This window comes from Lampetra planeri, chromosome 48 (assembly GCF_965212315.1).
Source record: "Lampetra planeri chromosome 48, kcLamPlan1.2.h2, whole genome shotgun sequence".
Classification (NCBI taxonomy): Eukaryota; Metazoa; Chordata; class Hyperoartia; order Petromyzontiformes; family Petromyzontidae; genus Lampetra; species Lampetra planeri.
Window position 1 is genome coordinate 3,101,671 of NC_136154.1, and position 18,158 is coordinate 3,119,828.

Consider the following 18,158-nt stretch of genomic DNA (forward strand, 5'->3'; position numbering starts at 1 on the left):
GTCTGTGTTCTTGCCGGACGAGGCTATCACCTGCCACCCGCGCTTCAAGTGAGAGTGTGTGGCGAGTGTTTGAGTGTGTGGAGTGAGTACATGAGTGAGTGCGTGATATCTGGACAGTGTGGGGAGGGATAGTGTAGTAGCGGTCAGTGCGCTGCCCTACTGAACCCGGTGGCCCGAGTTAGATTCCCACTCATAGTCAACACGAATAACGATGATCTGAACCAGTCCTCGGCCTCCCCTAGGTCGACTCAGCCTCAAACGAGTACTTTGGAGTAAACTAAAATAAACTATTTTTTTTTCAACAGGTAAGGCCCACAGAGCTATGCAGCTCTTTTCCAGAAGCGACCTGGCCAAAAATGATAGCTCAACAAAGTTTCTTATTGTGTGGAAATGTATAGCAGTCAAATACTCTTAACGCATGTTTCTAAATGTGGAGGGAAAAACCAGAGGACCCGGAAAAATTCCACGCAACCAAGGGGACAACATGCAATTCCAAATATACAAGTGGCAGCATAGGGATCGAACCCACGACCTCCTGTATACCAGGAAATGTAGTTAACATCTCGCCACCGTGGTGCCCCGGGATTGACGTCAGGGGGCAGATAATGTTGATGTTGCGGGGTACCATTACGGAGGGCCGTTGCATTCATTTGAAATTCACAGAAACGTCATCGGGTTTCGTTTTTTGTCGTCTCTCGCCCGCAGTACGATTACGAGGAACATCCGCGAGAGGCGAGGAGAGAAGGTCATGGTGAACGTACCAAGTGGGTATCATTAAAACCAGCCGACCCCCTCCCCCATTTTTTTCCTTTTCACCTGCAACGTACAACAACAGGAGTATATGCTGCGCTTCAAACCTCGCTTCCCCCCTCGTCTACCTCCCCCACCCCCCTAGTCTTCAGGGACAGAAACACTCCGTCCCCATTCATCGACCAAATCCCGCACGGTGACGAGGAGGCGGCCATCGCGATGAAGGCTGACCACATTTACATGGACGCGACGGGATTCGGCACGGGAAACTGCTGCCTGCAGGTAGAGCTAAGAAAAAAACTATTAAACTATTGTCAGGCATTTCACAACGGTGTAGCAAGTTGAAACTAGACTATTTTTTCTCATGAAAATTGTTTTCATGATAACAAGGCCCACTGAGCTACGTAGCTCTTTTTCAGAAGCGACCTGACTATCACAAATGATAGCTCGACGTGGGCTTATCATCATTATCGTGTGGCAATTTATAGCAGCAGCCAAATAATCTGTACGTGCGATGATGATTCTAAATGTGGAGGGGAAAAACCAGGGGACCCGGAGGAAAAACCATTGCCACCATGCGGAGAACATGCAAACTCCAAATATATAGGCGTCAGGGTCAGGATCGAACCCACGATCTCCTGTACACCAGGAAAAGTAGGTAACATCTCCTAGCCACTGTGGCACCCCAGTTAGATAAGCCTACCCTCTCGGGTCCCACTCATGTCCACAGCGGGTTTTGCAAAATCCCACAAACTGGCTTACGACACGAAAACGATTGAGAAATATATGTTCCGTGAACAGATTTTATTCACTCTCGCGCAAACGGAGACAGAGGCGAGAGAGATAATGATCAATACGGCTTCGGAAGCTTTCTCTTTTGCTTCACAGGTTACACTGCAGGCCAGAAACATAGAAGAAGCGCGACATATCTACGACCAGCTGGCTCCTCTATGTCCCATCATGGTGAGTTGCAGTGAGTACAGCTGACTGCTCTTTCCCATCGTTGTGTCAGTGAGTACAGCTGGCTCCCTACATCATTGGCGAGTACCATCTGACTTTGTGCGCTCGCCCCTCCTGCAGATGGCCCTTGGCGCCGCCGCCCCCTTCTACCGGGGGCTCGTGTCGGACGTTGACTGCCGCTGGAGCATCGCCTCTGCCGCAAATGACGACCGAACGCGACAGGAGAGAGGGCTCGAGGTGACGATAATAATATTTTTTTTACCCCGCCAAATGCGATCGCCCCCCCTTCTGATCGCTCTATCTGCTTTCATGCTGGAGATTCCGACACCCTCCTCCCCCCCCCCCCCGTTTAAGAGATTGGATACCACAAAAGCGAATATCAGAGAACTAACGCTGAGATCCCTTCTTCACAGTGCCATCAGATCCAGCGCTCTTTCACTTGTGCGTCGCACGGCAGTAACACCGATATTTTCATTTTATTTTCATGGCCAAATTAAGTGCAGAACAAATTTAACATTTTCTTTCTATTAATTTTTATTGAGGTCATGTACAGACCTGCCACATCACGTTGTAACGCATGTGTACACACACCGTCAGCATAAGCCAAAGGTGACTTTTTTAATTAAGGGGAGAGAGGGATACAACCGAAACACAGCTGACCCTCCATCCTGTGAACTTCCAGGTGTTGTATGAGGGGGGACCATCTGGCTTCCAATTCCTGCAGAACCAAATGTAACGTGGGGTTTTTTTGTTCAAGACATTGGTGACTTGGCTAAAACAATTACCTCACTGTACTAGAGAACACAGACTTAATCACAGGCAGCTGAGACCTGGCTTCAAACCCAGAACCTCAGTGGCGCTGGCTCATTTCCAAGAATGTTTCTACTTAATTTTATAATCGCTCATTGACTGAGCAGACCTTGGGGATTGGCAGTCGACTATAAAACGATTGTAGGATCTGGCAGAGGGAAGGCAGCGATGGCGAGGTGTGGTCGCACCAACGGTGTTTGGCCATGGTGACCTCTTGACCTTTGCAACTATTTTTCAGGCTGCACGACATCTATGAAGCCGTGTATTGCAATCAGGGTTTAAGTTCTGTCACTGAATATCTTCCAGTTGCTGGCAGGTGACGAGTAGGTGGCACGTAATGAGTTGGATATTTTTGTTTTGGGTGCAATTGTGAACAATAGCCAAAGAAGACACTCGCGGTAAATACCCAGCATTGCCCAGGGGAAGAATACATATTACAAAACTTTTCTTAAAAACATAACATATATATACACCAATACAAAAAAGTTTTGTGTATGTAAAAAGTGTTTGCGCATTAGTTGTATGTGTTTAGGAGAATACAATATAAACTCTAATACTAAATAAGCAATGCAACTGTGAACCCAAATGATGGACCATATAATAGACCAGTGTGGTCTCCGTCTCTTCATTGGAGGAATAACAGGACTGCATGAGCTCTCTCCTGAAGCCCTTTCGTTGCCAGCAGACCTCAACATTTATATCTAGCTCCCCAAAAGTGCCAGACACAAGACAAACATAATTTTTTTTTAAATTGTAGTTAGCAAGGCATGTCACAAAACACAGACGGTATATAATTGTGGATAGGAAAATGGGGGAAATGGGGAGGAAGGGCAGGTAATGGCCGAGGAGGTGCCGCAAACAACCGCTGGCAGCCAGATCGCCGACAGGACGCTTAGCAGGCACGGAAGCAGGCAGGAGACTTGTGGATGGTGTTGTATGTGTCGGGTCTTGAACAATTTATAAAATTTATTAAAATAATACAAATTACATTAAAATGGAAAATGCGTAATTATCAGAAACCATGCTGATGTATGTAAGTATGTGCATATATTATGCTAATTGTTAATATTTAATTGTGATCAGCTATGCAAATGCATAGAACCATGCTAATGCATGTCGTAATGATAATTAGGCTCTGCCTCGTTGTCTAGGGTCGTATTATCAATCGGGATAATACAATGAATTGTATGAAGTTATACAAGTGTGATGTAATTATGCTAAATTAGGGTCGGCTTCGTTGTCTAGGGTTGTATTATCAATCAGGATAATACAATTATTCTTGCTTTAACATTTACTGATTGTGTCTTAGTGTTTTTATGTCAGGTCTCCAAATTCAATTCTCACCGCAGGATACAGTTCTCATAATTAAGATTATTACGTATGAACTTTGGAAGGCACCATTCAGACACTTCTGTGTTAAGAAATTTAAATTTCTAACCAAAAACATAACACTCTAATATGCGAACTTTTATGCTTGGAATTGTCCACACAGTACACCTGGAGATGTTCTCCTCATTAATCCGTACATTTAACCCTCAATGGTTACGTTTGTAAAATTGGGTAACAGAACAATATATTCATTTCTGAGAGTAACACGAGCATATACGGCAGTTGGAAAAAGTCCTTTAAAATGAATGTGACGATATTCAAACGAACGGCAATAAAGAAACATGTCCCGAAGGCAAAAGTAGGCCTCAATGAATTCATTGGTAAGATTATGTAATTAACGAAATATCTTGGAATAATGGTGTGTGGCAGTGTGCCTGCTTCCGCAAATGCTTATCAATTGGCTAAGGCTTCAATTAATTCGCAGGCAAGATTCTGTGATCAAAATAAAGATTTCAACACAATAGTCTCTCTGCGAGTGTGTGGATTCATAACATAGGTTTCTAGACGTTTAGTTTAATCAATGAATTCATTGGTAAGTGATGCAATTAACAAAAAGAACGACTAACATACTTCTAAACGACCGTATCCACATAACTCAATGGTCATCAATGTTCTTCATCATCAGCTAATAGTTGACGCACTCTTATTATTAGTCTTCTTCTTATTCCAGATATGTGCATGTTGGTGGTTTGTCTTCTTGTTCAACACTGTTGTGTTAAGCAGACGCAGGGCGATGCGTTGTGAGTGTGTGAGTGTGGGGTAGGGTCATACACACAGGGTTTGAATCATTTGGGCGACGTACCCATCACTACCTGTGGACAGTGCAACCAGGCTCTATCCCCAGGCGCCCACTCATGTGCCCAAGCACGGGAACCCCTCAGTCGCTCATTTGCTAATTTACGCGAATTGGAATTTTCCCTGGAAGCCTCCCGCACTTCGGAAAGCTTTTGAAGGCTTAGCGCACGGAATCAGAAATTTTAGATTTAGCCTTTTTGGGCAGGGCTTGTAACTGGACATCAATCGGGGGGTTGTGTTCTCTCCCGTACATTAAAAAAACGGTGAGTTCCCGGTGGATGCATGAGGAGCCATCCTATATGCAGCTAGGACTGATGGCTCAACGTAGAGGTCAGAATCCTGTGCAGACGCTCAACCATGCCCTCCGTCTGCGGGTGGTATGGTGATGTGCGTACTTTCTTTGTTCCCAACAAATCGCACACTTTGCGCAACCATTTTTAAGAATTTATTTTTGCCCTGATCGGTCAGAAGACGTTCGGGAGCACCCTTGTCCATTACATAGCCATTGAGGAATGCCTCAGTGATCGTCGCCACCGACTGGTTGGGGAGCTGCCAGGTCATAGGCCATCGTTAAAAATGCTCGACTCCCACTCGGAAATACTTAGTCCCACGAGGGGTAGTGGGAAATGGACCAGGGATGTCCAGAGCAACTAGTTCATTTACGCAGGAGACCTGAATCGATTACAATAGTGGACAACAAGGTTTCACCAGCGGTTTCCGCCCCATGCACTGCACACACCCTTTCAACAAATTAGTAACATCCTCAGCCATGCTAGGGTAGAAGAAGTCCAGCTTAAGTTGGCCAACGTCTTATGCACACCCAGGTGCAACAGGTGCTCGTGTACCACCCAAATGACCTTACCCCGCAGGTCAGTGGGCACAACAATGTTATAACGGCACAATCTTCTGTCCCAATGCATGAGCAATCCGCCTCTAAGAATGAGAAAGGCGACACCCGTCGATCCCCACCCACATCAGCCTCCCTGACACAGCGTCACAATTTAAGCAGGGAAGCTACCTCAACCTGGAGGCGCCCCATTCGTCTTGGTCCAACCCAATGACGGCGTCACGCGCCACTGGACCCGCGGCCACTTCAGATGTTACAACCTCGGCTGCTGCCGCAAGGGAAGAGGGCGAGTACTCGTTGGGTGAATTACAGCGCCCGGAGCCCGAAAAACACGCGCACCCGGTAATCACAACAGGGCATCAGTGTTCGTGTGTCAGGAGCCTTTGCAATAGGTAACATTTAAGGAATAGTCCTGGAGGACCTCCAACCAACGTGAAAGTTGGCCAGATGGCTGTTCAACACGCAGCGCATATTGTAGCACTGCGTGGTCAAAGTGCACCTCAAAGCGTCTACCATACAAATAGGGGCGATGCTGTTGCACGTAAACCACAATAGCTAACAGTTTCCGGCGTGTGACACAGTACCGTTGTTCAGCCGGAGACAGCTCTTTGCTTCCGTATGTGACAACCCTATCGATGCCATCGATATCTGGAGACAGAACAGCTCCAATTCTGGTGTTACTAGCGTCTGTATCAAGGAAAAACAGCAAGGAAAAGTCAGGGAAGCAGAGGGTAGGGGCGATCACCAAGCCACCCCGAAGCGCAACAAATGCGGCCTCCTCCTCCCCCCAATAGAATTTATGACCCTTTTCCATCAAGGAGTGGAGAGGTTTAGTGATGGTAGTGGCCCTGACTAAAAAGCAGTGGTAATAGGATGCGAATCCTATTAAACTGCACACCTCCCCCACCATCGTGGGGGTCGGGCAAATACGAACACACGCGGTTTTGTCTGGGTCAATCACAATACCTGATTCACTTACTATGTGGCCAAGATACCGAACCAATTTCTGGAGGTGGCCACACGCATTTTGAGAAAGACAGTGCGTAGCCGTTCCAGGTGTTCGTCAAACGTACGGCTGAAAACTATAACATCATCGAGATATATCACACATGAGTCCCGCTGGAGACCAGCCACAACCAGTTCCATAAATTGCTGGAACATAGCCGGCGTGGAATGAAGACCCATCGGAAGCTGATTGAATTCAAACAAGTCTTGTGGTGTATGAATGGCTGTTTTGGGCTTAGAGGCTTTGTCTAACGGCAACTGCCAAAACCCGGATAGGAGATCAAGAGTGGAAAAGAACCGCGTTCCTGCTAGAGCATAATGTGAATCGTCCATCCGAGGTAGAAGGTACGCATCAGCAACAGGGACCTTATTAACCTTACGGAAGTCAACACAAAAGCGCAAGCTACCATCCTGCTTTTTAACAACTACAATTGGGGCTCCCCATGGGCTGGTGGATGATTAAATAATATTTGTGGCTAACATTTCGTCAACCACCAGCCGAACGTGTTCTTCTTCCTCAGGGCTCAACCGGTAGGGATTCTGCCGGATGGGAGTAGCGTTACGCGTATCAATGTGATGACTCAAAAGAGTAGTGCGGCCGATGTCAAATTTCCCTTTAGCTAAAAACATCTGAAAATTCGCGCAAAAGCGCCCTCAATTTCCCCCTCTGGACCTTGGACAAATCCGTATTCTCCGAACAAAGCGTATCCATCCACCCCTCATCAGGACTTTGGTGCGGCCGCGTATTCGATGTGGCACTCACACTGCCAACGATGCTTCCCTCATAAAGCGCTCGTGACGCATGAGCTAGCATGGTATCTTCTTCGATAAACAACGTGTCTAAACCCTGCGTTATGAACCTGAATGAAGGGTTCCTGATCGTTGGATACCAACATCTGAGCCCCTACTAACGTCAATCCACGACTGGCTTCATTAGTAGGTCCCAAGAGAATTCCTCCCGCCGTCGCTTCCTGGTCTAGTGGCTTTCGCAATCGTAGGGGGACCAACATTTGTGTGTCGGGGGGAATTTTAACCATCCTACATGCAAATGCTTGCACGGTAGCGTTAGCTGTGCACAAGCGAGTGGGAGAAGGCAAGAATGCTATTCAACGGCCGGATGGTAATTCCAGGCACCCCTGGTCAATCAAAATTTCCAGGGGCATCCTTCCCAGAAAATCAGTCCCGATCAAGCAAGGAATAGCAAAGGACGTTGAAACAAGAACTGGTCCCCATAAATTTGACATCCGAAATGCACACCTCTGCTGTTATTCTCCCAATGAGCTGCCGTTTGTGGCGAAGCACAGAGCTTCGACAGAGCATAAGGAACAACAATTAGGGGTCAAGATATTATAAATCAACTCTGAAATGATGGTCGCTGACACACTGGTGTCAACGAGCATCCTAATTTCAACCCCTTCTATCAATCAAATGACAGCGGATGAACCTTTAGTCACGGCCACCACTCAATTGGCCAGCTTTGACCACTGACCCAGTAGGAGCGGCCGGTCGGCCCGATTGAAGTCAGAATCCTCCTGCACCGACGCACGACCGGAACGGAAACTGAACGAAAGAGATGGGTGAGGCGGATTCAGGGGCCGAGTGTGGGATGTGTCGTGACTCGCCTTCGGGTGCAGTGGAGCAAAGGACGGTCGGGCAGATGATGGTGGTGGTCCGGGGAGGCATCGTCATGGCACGCGTCAGCCCTACAAGACATGCCCCAGCAGGCCACAGCTGTAGTACATGACGAGCCCGCTCCCAGGACGAGATGTCTTCCGCCATCGCTGGTCTTTCGCCCGTCCCACCATGCCGTCCCCTCACCCGCCTCCGCTCTGGGTCAATGTGCAGGCTGGGATGGGCTCTACGTCTTCAGGTGTATTCGTCCCCTCACAGGACGTGGTACACCCCGCCAACCCCTTGTGCCATTGCAAGAGCTGTTGAGCCTGGATGCATCTTGCAACATTGATAGGCGAAAGATGGTCGTCTACAGGCGGCAGGACGATGTTGAGGTCCTTAGCCAAAGCCAGCAATCTCTTGAGGACCAACGAGTCGACTCCGTTGTGGTCCATCCTCGGAAAGGCAGCCTTCACTAGCACCAAAAGTGCGCTATGGAAGTCGATGGGAACTTGTGGTGCATGTTCGACGGTGACTTGTAAATTGCTGCCATTTGGTCAAAGGCTTGAGTCAGCATGGTCCTCTTTGACGGTGGGATGGTGAGAAACACTGCCAGGGCGTCGTCATCAGTGACTCCACCTCGGTCCACTCCGCTAAGTCGGTGTTCATCAGGAACCACCGCTTGACGGCCACCCAGTCCCCTCCGGCGGTTGTAAATTATTTCACGAAGGGCAGTCGTCACCGGAGAGATGGAATTTCCACAGGCGATTTGGATGCAGCTTCGGATTTGGCGGGCTCTGCGCTCTGCTCTTCTGACAAGATGGCAGCCGCAAGCGCGGGCTCCGCCACAGAGGTTCCCACTTGGGGGGAAATGGCGGCGAAGGCTTTGTTTCCACGCGGTTCCGCTGCACCTCCGTCAACCGCTGGCTTCTTTGCGGTGGAGCTCCATGACGATGGACGCCGTGGCTTGCAGGAGCTCTGAAAGGCTGGAGTATGCCATCCGGCGCTCCTTCCCCGATGGTAGTGAGCCGTCGCGCGCCGGGTCGGTGCACTGCTCCGCCGACAGCACCTCAGGGGTTTCCATCCCCCGGGCTGTTTGAGGGATGAGGTCTTCATCTTCATTGTCCGATGTCCTGGTACATAGTCTGCATCCCGTAGTCATGCCCTAAGACTTCTACACTCTTTGGATCTTTCGGTGAAGTAACATAGGTTACTTCTAATAAAATAAAATAAATCACTACGTTTCGGGAGCAACACAAGTGTCCGTCATCAGGTGGGAAAGCATGATCTGCTGCTGAGGCAGACTGTTTCAAAAGGTTTGAAATGGGTGTAGCCCAAGGGTCATAAAGAAGTGGACAGGGCTAGTGATGTAAATGTGAGAAATTAGCATGTAACTTTAAGAATGGAGAACGGTGCAATCCAAAGGCATGAGAGCGCAATCCAAAGGACATGTAAGCATGAGAGATGTAAGAGAGAGGCACGTGTGCCTTTTGGCGTCATCTGGTCGAAGACCATATGAGACCGTCTCTGGTGTGGACCAATCAATTTCAAGGACAATGCATACATTATTAGAGTGCTGTTTTTGTTTGCATTTTGACCACAGGTATTGTGGTCAAATGCAAACATTATCCCTTGTAAAAAGGTTTCAGTTTTGTGCCAAATAAAAGGGTAAAAAAACTATTATATTTTGCTACTGGCAAAGGAGGTCTTATGATGTACCATGTGTTTTCGGCATTTGGAGGCCGAGAAGACCAGAATCAGTAATTTAGCTGATAATGTGTTCAAAGAGGTAGTTATATATCTGGACAGCAGAGTGAAGCAGAGCTTCTGTCCAGGGAGCAATGTTCTGGGAACCTGGGGGAGGCAAGGGCATGCCGGGATCAGAAACATCTTCTGGATCGCCAACCCAGACAAGCCCCTGGCTGAATTCAAGCCCTGATTTGGCTGTGCTTCCTTGTTCGTGCCTGTTAACTGATCACTGGACAGCGCTTGAGATCTCGTGACTCGTCGGTGCTAAACACTGCGTTGCAATTAACTCTGTAGGGGGAGTATGTACGTGCTCGCGAAAATGCGTGACTATGGATCGAGAACATTTAGCTCTGGACATTTTAAATAATAAACATCATAACGCGTTGTTCCCTAGGCACCGGGTTGATTGCCATTTGTTTTTGCAGCCTTCGGTTGTCGTTGCTATGAGGCGACAGCGTTGAGCTGGCACCACTGAGAATCTTCACAATCAAAATGTCAATCTGCGCATCTCCCTTTTTGCAGCCCCTGACAACGTGCAAGTGGCGAATCGCCAAGTCGCGGTTTGACTCCATCGACAGCTTCCTGTCGCCCGGCGGAGCGCAGTTCAATGACCTGGAGCTGCCCAAGGACGAGGACGTCCACCTGCAGCTCCTGGATGCAGGCACGGAATTTCTCCCTGCTATGCTCACCTCCACTGCCAGGCTCACCTCCACCACCATGCTCACCTCCCCCAACATTCTCACCTCCCCCAACATTCTCACCTCCCCTGCTTTACTCACCTCCCCTGCCGTGCTCACCTCCCCCGTCGCGCTCACCTCTCTGCAACAATTACCTCCCGCGCCATGCTCACCTCTCCCCTCCTTCACTTTCACCGACCGTTTATTGGGGTTATGGATTAATCGCGCTTACTGTGAAACACCAAAGGATTTTTGACTTACCGTGCCGGTGCAACTATCTGCTGCTCTCACTGGTCGAGGGCACGTGACTCGGTGCTGCGTGACCACAGGCATGCCGGCGAGGAAATCATGATACGTCACGTCGATTGTGATTGGGCTGAGTGCGTCTACTGGCTGGTGTCCCTTGCAGGCCCCCAGTTCCCAACCTCCATCTGCTCCAGCTCTCCCCTCTTCGCTTTTTAAACTGGTTAGATCGAGGATATCAAGGCAATCGGTAAGGTTTGTCACTTAAACAAAACATACCAATTAGTTACTCGTTCAGCACACCAGTTGGGTGTTGGAGAGTAAACCCTACAACATTTACAATTCGAGTACTGTGATTTTTCCGCTGGTAATTCCAGGAGCAATTAAGACCAAAACAGGAGGAATTTTCCCCATTTCTGGCTATCGCCTAATGAAGCTGTCAATGCAATGTGTTTTTCTTCTTATTCTAGTGACATGCAATGTGTGTTTGCATGAGCTGTGTGTGCATGTGGAGAAGAGGTAGTGTAGCAGTTAGCGCGTGCTGCTCTACGAAACTGGTGACCTGTGATGATTAACTGAACTGTTCGTGGGCCTCCCCTAGGTCGACTCAGCCTCAAATGAGTACCCGGTGTGGTGTGTAAGCATCGCTACTGGGGAGACAAAGACGGTTGGATGTGCTGGCCACGTACTCCCCTCGTATACCGTTCCAGCCGTCATCGGTGCTCTCTAACAGCGCTTGCTCGTAGCAGCCTCTGTTCAAGGGCACACGGGGGGGAACTTTGTATCTTTGTGCATGAGCCGTGCCTCTGGCTCATTCGCTGCTCGCTCAGCACTTTTCTCACCTCTTCATCCGCGACCCCCTCGTGCTGTTCTGCGAGAAGATCCATGCCGACGACGATGAGAACGAGGCCTACCACTTTGAAGTGAGTCATCCGCCAGTGTACTTTATGAATATTATTATTCTGCTTGTTTACCCATAAAGGTCTCGCCAGGTCCCAAAAATATTTTTCAGGAGGGTGCCGCCAATTTTTGCATAAGCGGGGGGGGGGGGGGTTGCGATATTGCTGCAGCTGCCTCTGTGTGCTGCTAGTTTGAGTAATTTGCAGGTAAATTTCAGCATTTTATGTTGTTTGGCAAACGTCAGATGCATCGCATGGTGTATTTTTTTTAAGCTGTGGGATGAAACCGGAGAACCCGTAGGAGACCCATAAAGAACAGGAGGAAAAACAGACACAAAAATTTCCACGCTGAAAGGTCCCCGAGTCGGGAATCTAACCCAGGCATCTTCCTGCTTTGAGATAAAAGTGTGTTAATACCGATCCACCCTGCCAACCCTCGAATTCCCCACTTGCGGTGCTACCAGTCGCGTGCCTGCCTAACCGGTAACCCCATAAAATATTCCGTGAGAAGTGATAGCCTGACTGGAGAACACCCGCAAGGGATCGGCGCGTGTCTTCCGTGATCGTGGGCGCTGACCGGAGCGCCCACCCCGTGTGCGTGCGTGTGTCCGTGTGCATGTGCATTGCAGTGCATCCAGTCCACAAACTGGCAGACATTACGCTTCAAGCCTCCACCGCCGAACACCAACATCGGGTGGCGCGTCGAGTTCCGGCCGATGGACGTAAGCCTCTCTGAGAGGGCGACGCAGATTATACGTTGAGGTGAAGTCATACTGAGATGCCTCTGAGGCTTGGGAAAAGAGGTGATGATGGGAGGAGGGAATTTCAAAATGGAGCAGTGCATGCGAAGAAGCAGAACCAGAAGCGTTCTGACCCCGCAGTGTAGTGAGTTAGTGGGTGAATAAGTGAGTGGATGAGTGAGTGAGCGATTGAGTCGGTGGGCGAGTGTTGTTGTTGTTGTTACATGCAGTGTGGTTAGTGAGTGAATGAGTGAGCGGGTGAGTGGGCGATTGAGTGGTTGAATGAGTGTGTGGGCGAGTGTGTGGGCGAGTGTGTTATTGTTGTTGTCACATGCAGTGTGGTGAGTGGATGAGCGTGTGAGTGAGCGGAGGACTGAGTGAGTGTGCTGTGACATGCAATCGTGGTGGTTGAGCAGTGTGGGTCAGATGAAGCAGGCAGCGTGTGATGCAGGTGTAGTAAGTTCGAGGAGACGAGGTCGGAGTTGAGGCACACTCTGTTTATTAACTCAGTGACAGGCACAATAGTTGAAGGGGTAACGGCCCCTTCACCCGTACTATGGGAAATCCACCCTAGTATTAAGCCCTCTGTCCTGTTCCCCAGTCCTCCTCTAATGGGCTACGGGAGGCTGACTGATCTGGCCCTGGCAAGCACAGATCTCGGCACCAGCTAAGCCGGCCTTGCCCTGACAAGGGCAGAGGTCCGGGAGCTCTTGGGCCGCGCCGCTGGCTTACCCAGCTCGGCCCTGACAAGGGCAGCGAGACAGGGGAGTCCCAGGGCCTAATCTCCGAGTCTTCGATCTTCACTGGTCAGCTTCGTGTCGAACTGCCTCGAGCTCTCTGGCTCCCCGCCTTTTATAGGGATCCCCTCAGAGGGCCGGGGGCGTGGGGGATAACGGATGCGGACGTCGGTGTGACCACCCGTGTGTGTGAGTGCAGACACCCCTGTGTTTGTCGTCCGCCATTTCTCCCGTAATAACCCCTACACAGGTGCAGCTCACGGACTTTGAGAACGCGGCGTACGTGGTGTTTGTGGTGTTGCTCACGCGCGTCATCCTCTCCTATGGTCTCAACTTCCTCGTGCCACTCTCAAAGGTAAGGAGTCGCGTCCCTCCCACCGACCATGCGAGCGCTGCCGGGAGGCTCATCCTGGTCGCATTGCAAACCATCCACTTGTATATAGGCTGGCGCAAGTGGTAGCGCTTGTGCCTCAGAGTAAGAATGGCCTGGGTTCGATTCCCGACTCGGGCACGTGTGAGCATTGCGGCGAGGCTCGACCAGGTCACATTACAATTCAGCGGAAACAGGAAGAGGAATTGCGGGAATGTTTGAAACAGCACGACGCTGCAGCCAGACTTCCTAACCTAGTTCCACCCACTCACTGATTCTAGACACGTGCCTGAGCTGCGGCAGAATCTTTCAATCCCAGATCCATTTTTTCAGCCATCTTCGGGCCCACAGATAATCCGACTTTTATATGGAAGACAAGTATCCTCGATTGTGACGGATAGCCTATGACAATGGTAGAGCTTGTGCCTCAGAGTTAGAATGCCCTGGGTTCTCTTGCCGACTCGGGTACCTTTATGAGTGGATTTTGTTCTGCATGGGTTTCCTCCGGGTTCTCTGGTTTCCTCCCATAGCTTAAACAACAAAAAAACCTCCACACAAAATGTAACTTGTACGTTAGTCTCTCGGTTAACAGTGACATCAGGATGACGGTTTTTGCAGTCAACGTTTCACCTCTCATAATGACCCCATAATTTCGACTCACGTCAGCATTGTGAATAACGGTACGTTTCCGTTACGCACACCGCTCCCCACACAGTGCCGCTAGCGCTGCAAGGTTGCCATCTCCTGGCTCAGGCTAGGGTATGGCAGTGCAGCAAGTGGATTCATTGCCATCTGTATTCCATCTGCAACCACCCCCCTCTTCCGTTCACACACAGTGGGTTTTCTGAGTGCTCTGCTTTCCTCCCACGTGTACAAACACACGTTCATAGAGTTGGCCTAAGCGTCCAAATACAGTGACTCCTCTTACGAACGAGTTAGGTTCCAAAGGTCTGTTCATAAATCGATTTGTTCTTAAGTCCAACTTTACTCCCGTCGATTCCAAACCCATTGTACGGCATGTACACTAAACTCGGGGAATGGGTTCAAAAGTTGAAGTATCTCATGTAGTTGTTGATGCCACTGTTTTCTTCATGTTCTGCAGATGTAGATGCCACTGGTTCTGCAGATGTAGATGCCACTGGTTCTTTAAGTTCTGCAGATGTAGATGCCACTGATTATTCATGTTCTGCAGATGAACCTATAGGCGCGACTCCGGGGTCCCATAAGCCCCTGGCTCTCGCATAAACTGCTTTGCAAAGTAATTTTTTATCAAAGTTTCAAAGTTTTGCTTCTTCTGCGCATTCGTCCTCGCTGCGCTTAGACGACATGACAACAGAATGATCCATGCCAGGTGGTTTGCGGCGTTTCTGTGTGTGGTGGGACGGAGTCGGCAAAAACAAATTAGTTACGGTTGAAAATCCGTTTATTCGGGACCCCGGGGTCCCACCATAAGGTTCAGATGTAGATGCCACCACTGATATCAATTGCGCTTCAGTTGAATTTACGACTGTTCGGTCTGTTCGTATCTCCAAAAATTCGTAAGTCGAATGTTCATACGTAGAGGAGTCCCTGTATTGGGCCTCAGAGCTTGGGAATTTTTTAGCACCAGGCTCTGGTTCCGGCGCCCCTCAATCTTACACAAACTGTGCAGCGCATTACAAATGTTATTTTTTAAAATTTGCTACTTTTTATTGCTTCTCTCAAGCACCTTTGGTGCAAAAGGTTGCCGCCTGAATGTTTGGCACGTCCCTGACCGTCAATTCTCTTCTGTCACAGGTAGATCAGAACATCAGGAAGGCGCAGAAGAGGAACGCGGTGCTGGAGGAGATGTTTTATTTCAGGAAGGACATTCAAGCAGGCAAGTCGAGCCATTACAAATCAGACGTCTTTTTTTCACAACTTTACTCTGATTGTGCTCTCGGTGTCGAGTCACGAGATGAAGAATACATTCAGAAATCTCACATGGCAGTGACCAACCCCCATCCCCGTGTTAGACAATAGCACACAGAAGTGAATATCCCGGAACTATTTTTGAGATCCCTTCTGCAAATGACCTCCATGTCACATGGTAGGGGGCAGCACTCTCCTACTTGCCCCGCTGCCAACAGCAATGTTTGTTGCATGGCAGTCAACGCGATATTTGAAGTCTCACAGCTGGAATTTGGCGAAGTTAAGTGCAGAACCAAATTTTACGTCATGGATTTTGTAATTTTTGAGCAATCATTGTTGACCGGGCTGAGACCATCTACTCATCGCAGCGGTGCGGGCTCAGCCACTCTGATCTCCAAGCCAACAATCTGGACCTCCTCGCAACCCAAGCCTTCACCCCAGCCTGCCCTGCATTTTTGTGCGCATCACACACGCGCTTAACCTCGCTCACTGTCGCTCGCCAACTCGCGTGAACGTCAAATTGCCATGCGGTTTCTATTTTTTTGTGGCCAGAGGTGGACGCTCCCCCAGCAGACGGCACCGAGTCCGAGGGCGAGGTGGGGATCCTCATGAGCATTGACACCATCATCAAAGGCAAGGTGGGCAACCCGGCGGGGCAGGGCGCACAGCCATCCTCATAGTGTCAGGCCCTGTGGGCTCTTGCAGCATCAGGCTCACCCTTTGCCATCCACCGCCATGGCTGTCCAGAGCACCGCAACATTCGCTGCTGTATAACGTCTCGCTCACCGTTTTGCGCGGTGGCATAGTGGTCGGCATGCTGTGGCTAACATCAGTTGGTGAGCGAAATCTGAACCAGTTCTGGAGACTCCGCCACGCACCCCCCCCCCCCCCTCCGTGCCCATGAAAACCCCATGCTGACGCATGTGATGAATGGTCAAAACCCCATGACTGCGTGGGGAGGCCATCATCGAAGCGGTGGATTGACAGTTGTACATTATGATTAGAGCTCGTCTCCCAGTGATCATGTGAGCTGCCTTCAAGCATGCAGCTCCACTCAAACCAGTCACTTGCACTTCCCGTGCTGCAGACTGGCTCACCACTTCAGTCATGGATCCATCCCACATATCATCATCAGCCATGATCAATACACTGCTGGATTCAGCCCTCCACCAAGTCATTGCCATTTGTCGCCATCCTTTGATGCAACAAATCGACGTGACAAGCCTGGTGAGAGTAACACTGATAAACTGAAGGCTGCAGCTGACACTGCCTGCCATGGCGTGGTGTGCTGCGGTGCAGTGTGATCAATTGTAATGTGGTGTGCTGTGGTGTGGGGTGTGGTGTGTACGGTGTGCTATGGTGTGTGCGGTATGTAATGTGTGGGCTGTGCTTTGATGTGTGCGGTATGTTCTGTGATGTGTGCGGTGTGTGCAGTAGTGTTTATGGTGTGCTGTGATGTGTGTGGAGTGCTGTGGTGTGTGCGGAGTGCTGTGGTATTTACGGTGTGCTGTAATGTGTGCAGTGTGCTATGATGTGTGCGGTGTGCTGTAGTGTTTACGGTGTGCTGTGGTGTGTGCGGAGTGCTGTGGTATTTACGGTGAGCTGTGATGTGTGCTGTCGTGTGCTGTGCAAGCCAGAGGTGTGGACTCGAGTCATGTGACTTGGACTCGAGTCAGACTCGAGTCATGAATTTGATGACTTGCGACTCGACTTGGACTTGCATAACAATGACTTTGTCCCACCTCTGGTGCAAGCACAGGTGGGGGTATTCCAGGGCCTCGTCCCCATAGTCAACAGCTTCCTGGAAGACATGGAGGTGGAGCTCATCAGCAAGCGTGCGTCCGGTGAGTGCACTCCAGCGGATCATCACCCCTTCTCCAAGTGCGAGCGATGATGAGTCCTGATCTCGTGCAATCCTCATCGTGGCTGTGCAGGGGATGATGGCCGACAGACGAGACCGGTGTTGGAATGGCAGCCATAAGAGGGGAAGCAACCGAGGTGATGACCGCAGATTGTTGATGGCCAGGAGCATAGAAGCCGGAGCGTTGTACTGTACAATTGATTTTGGGGACACTGCTTTCCGCTGCCGACGACGTAGCACCGCAGCAACATGTAACGCCTCGGCGTGCACGGTGGTCGCCCATCCAAGCGCTCTCTGGGCTCAGGAATCCTGATCGGGTTGCGTGGTGCGACAAGCTCGGGCGCCTAACGTGCGCGAGAGACTCCGCACACCGCTACGTGCATGGGAGTGGTGGTGGTCGTCGTCTCCTCCTCCGCTACCGCTGACGACGCTGCGGCGACCGCTTGCGCGTCTCGTTGGTTTCCCCCAGGGGAGCTAGGAACGACGGCCCAGCGGCTTCGCGCCTTCGTGAGCGGCCACCCCGACTACGCACACGACAGCGTCATCTCGGAGCGCGTCAACTATGACCTGATGCTGCATTGTGACGCCCTGTCGCGTTCGTGGCCCCACCGCCATGGCGCGGACCCCTTGCACGAGCTCAGCCACGGCGCTTGCCAGACTGGCTAGCTCACCTCGCTCGCCACGCTCAGCGCACTTACCATGCTCACCATGCTTTTCACACTCTCCTCACTCACCTTGCTCCCCGCGCTCACCACACTTGCAACAATCACCGCGCTCACCACACTTGCAACAATCACCGCGCTCACCACACTTGCAACAATCACC

The 18,158-nt window shown here is 50.2% G+C and overlaps 1 protein-coding gene and 1 long non-coding RNA gene across 2 annotated transcripts; both read left to right on the top strand.

The window, feature by feature from the left end:
• Positions 1 to 936: 936 nt before the first annotated feature.
• Positions 937 to 11,055, top strand: LOC144733713 (glutamate--cysteine ligase catalytic subunit-like). The gene is made up of 5 exons (XM_078615740.1): positions 937 to 1,032; positions 1,639 to 1,713; positions 1,831 to 1,947; positions 10,439 to 10,737; positions 10,923 to 11,055. The coding sequence occupies exons 1-5, from the start codon at positions 970 to 972 to the stop codon at positions 11,053 to 11,055; spliced, it is 687 nt and encodes a 228-aa protein (XP_078471866.1). The 5' UTR covers positions 937 to 969.
• A 600-nt stretch (positions 11,056 to 11,655) lies between these two features.
• On the top strand, positions 11,656 to 13,859 carry LOC144733858 (uncharacterized). The gene is made up of 3 exons (XR_013588443.1): positions 11,656 to 11,759; positions 12,365 to 12,926; positions 13,463 to 13,859. It is a non-coding gene; the product is annotated as an uncharacterized LOC144733858 (long non-coding RNA).
• The last annotated feature ends 4,299 nt before the right edge of the window (positions 13,860 to 18,158 follow it).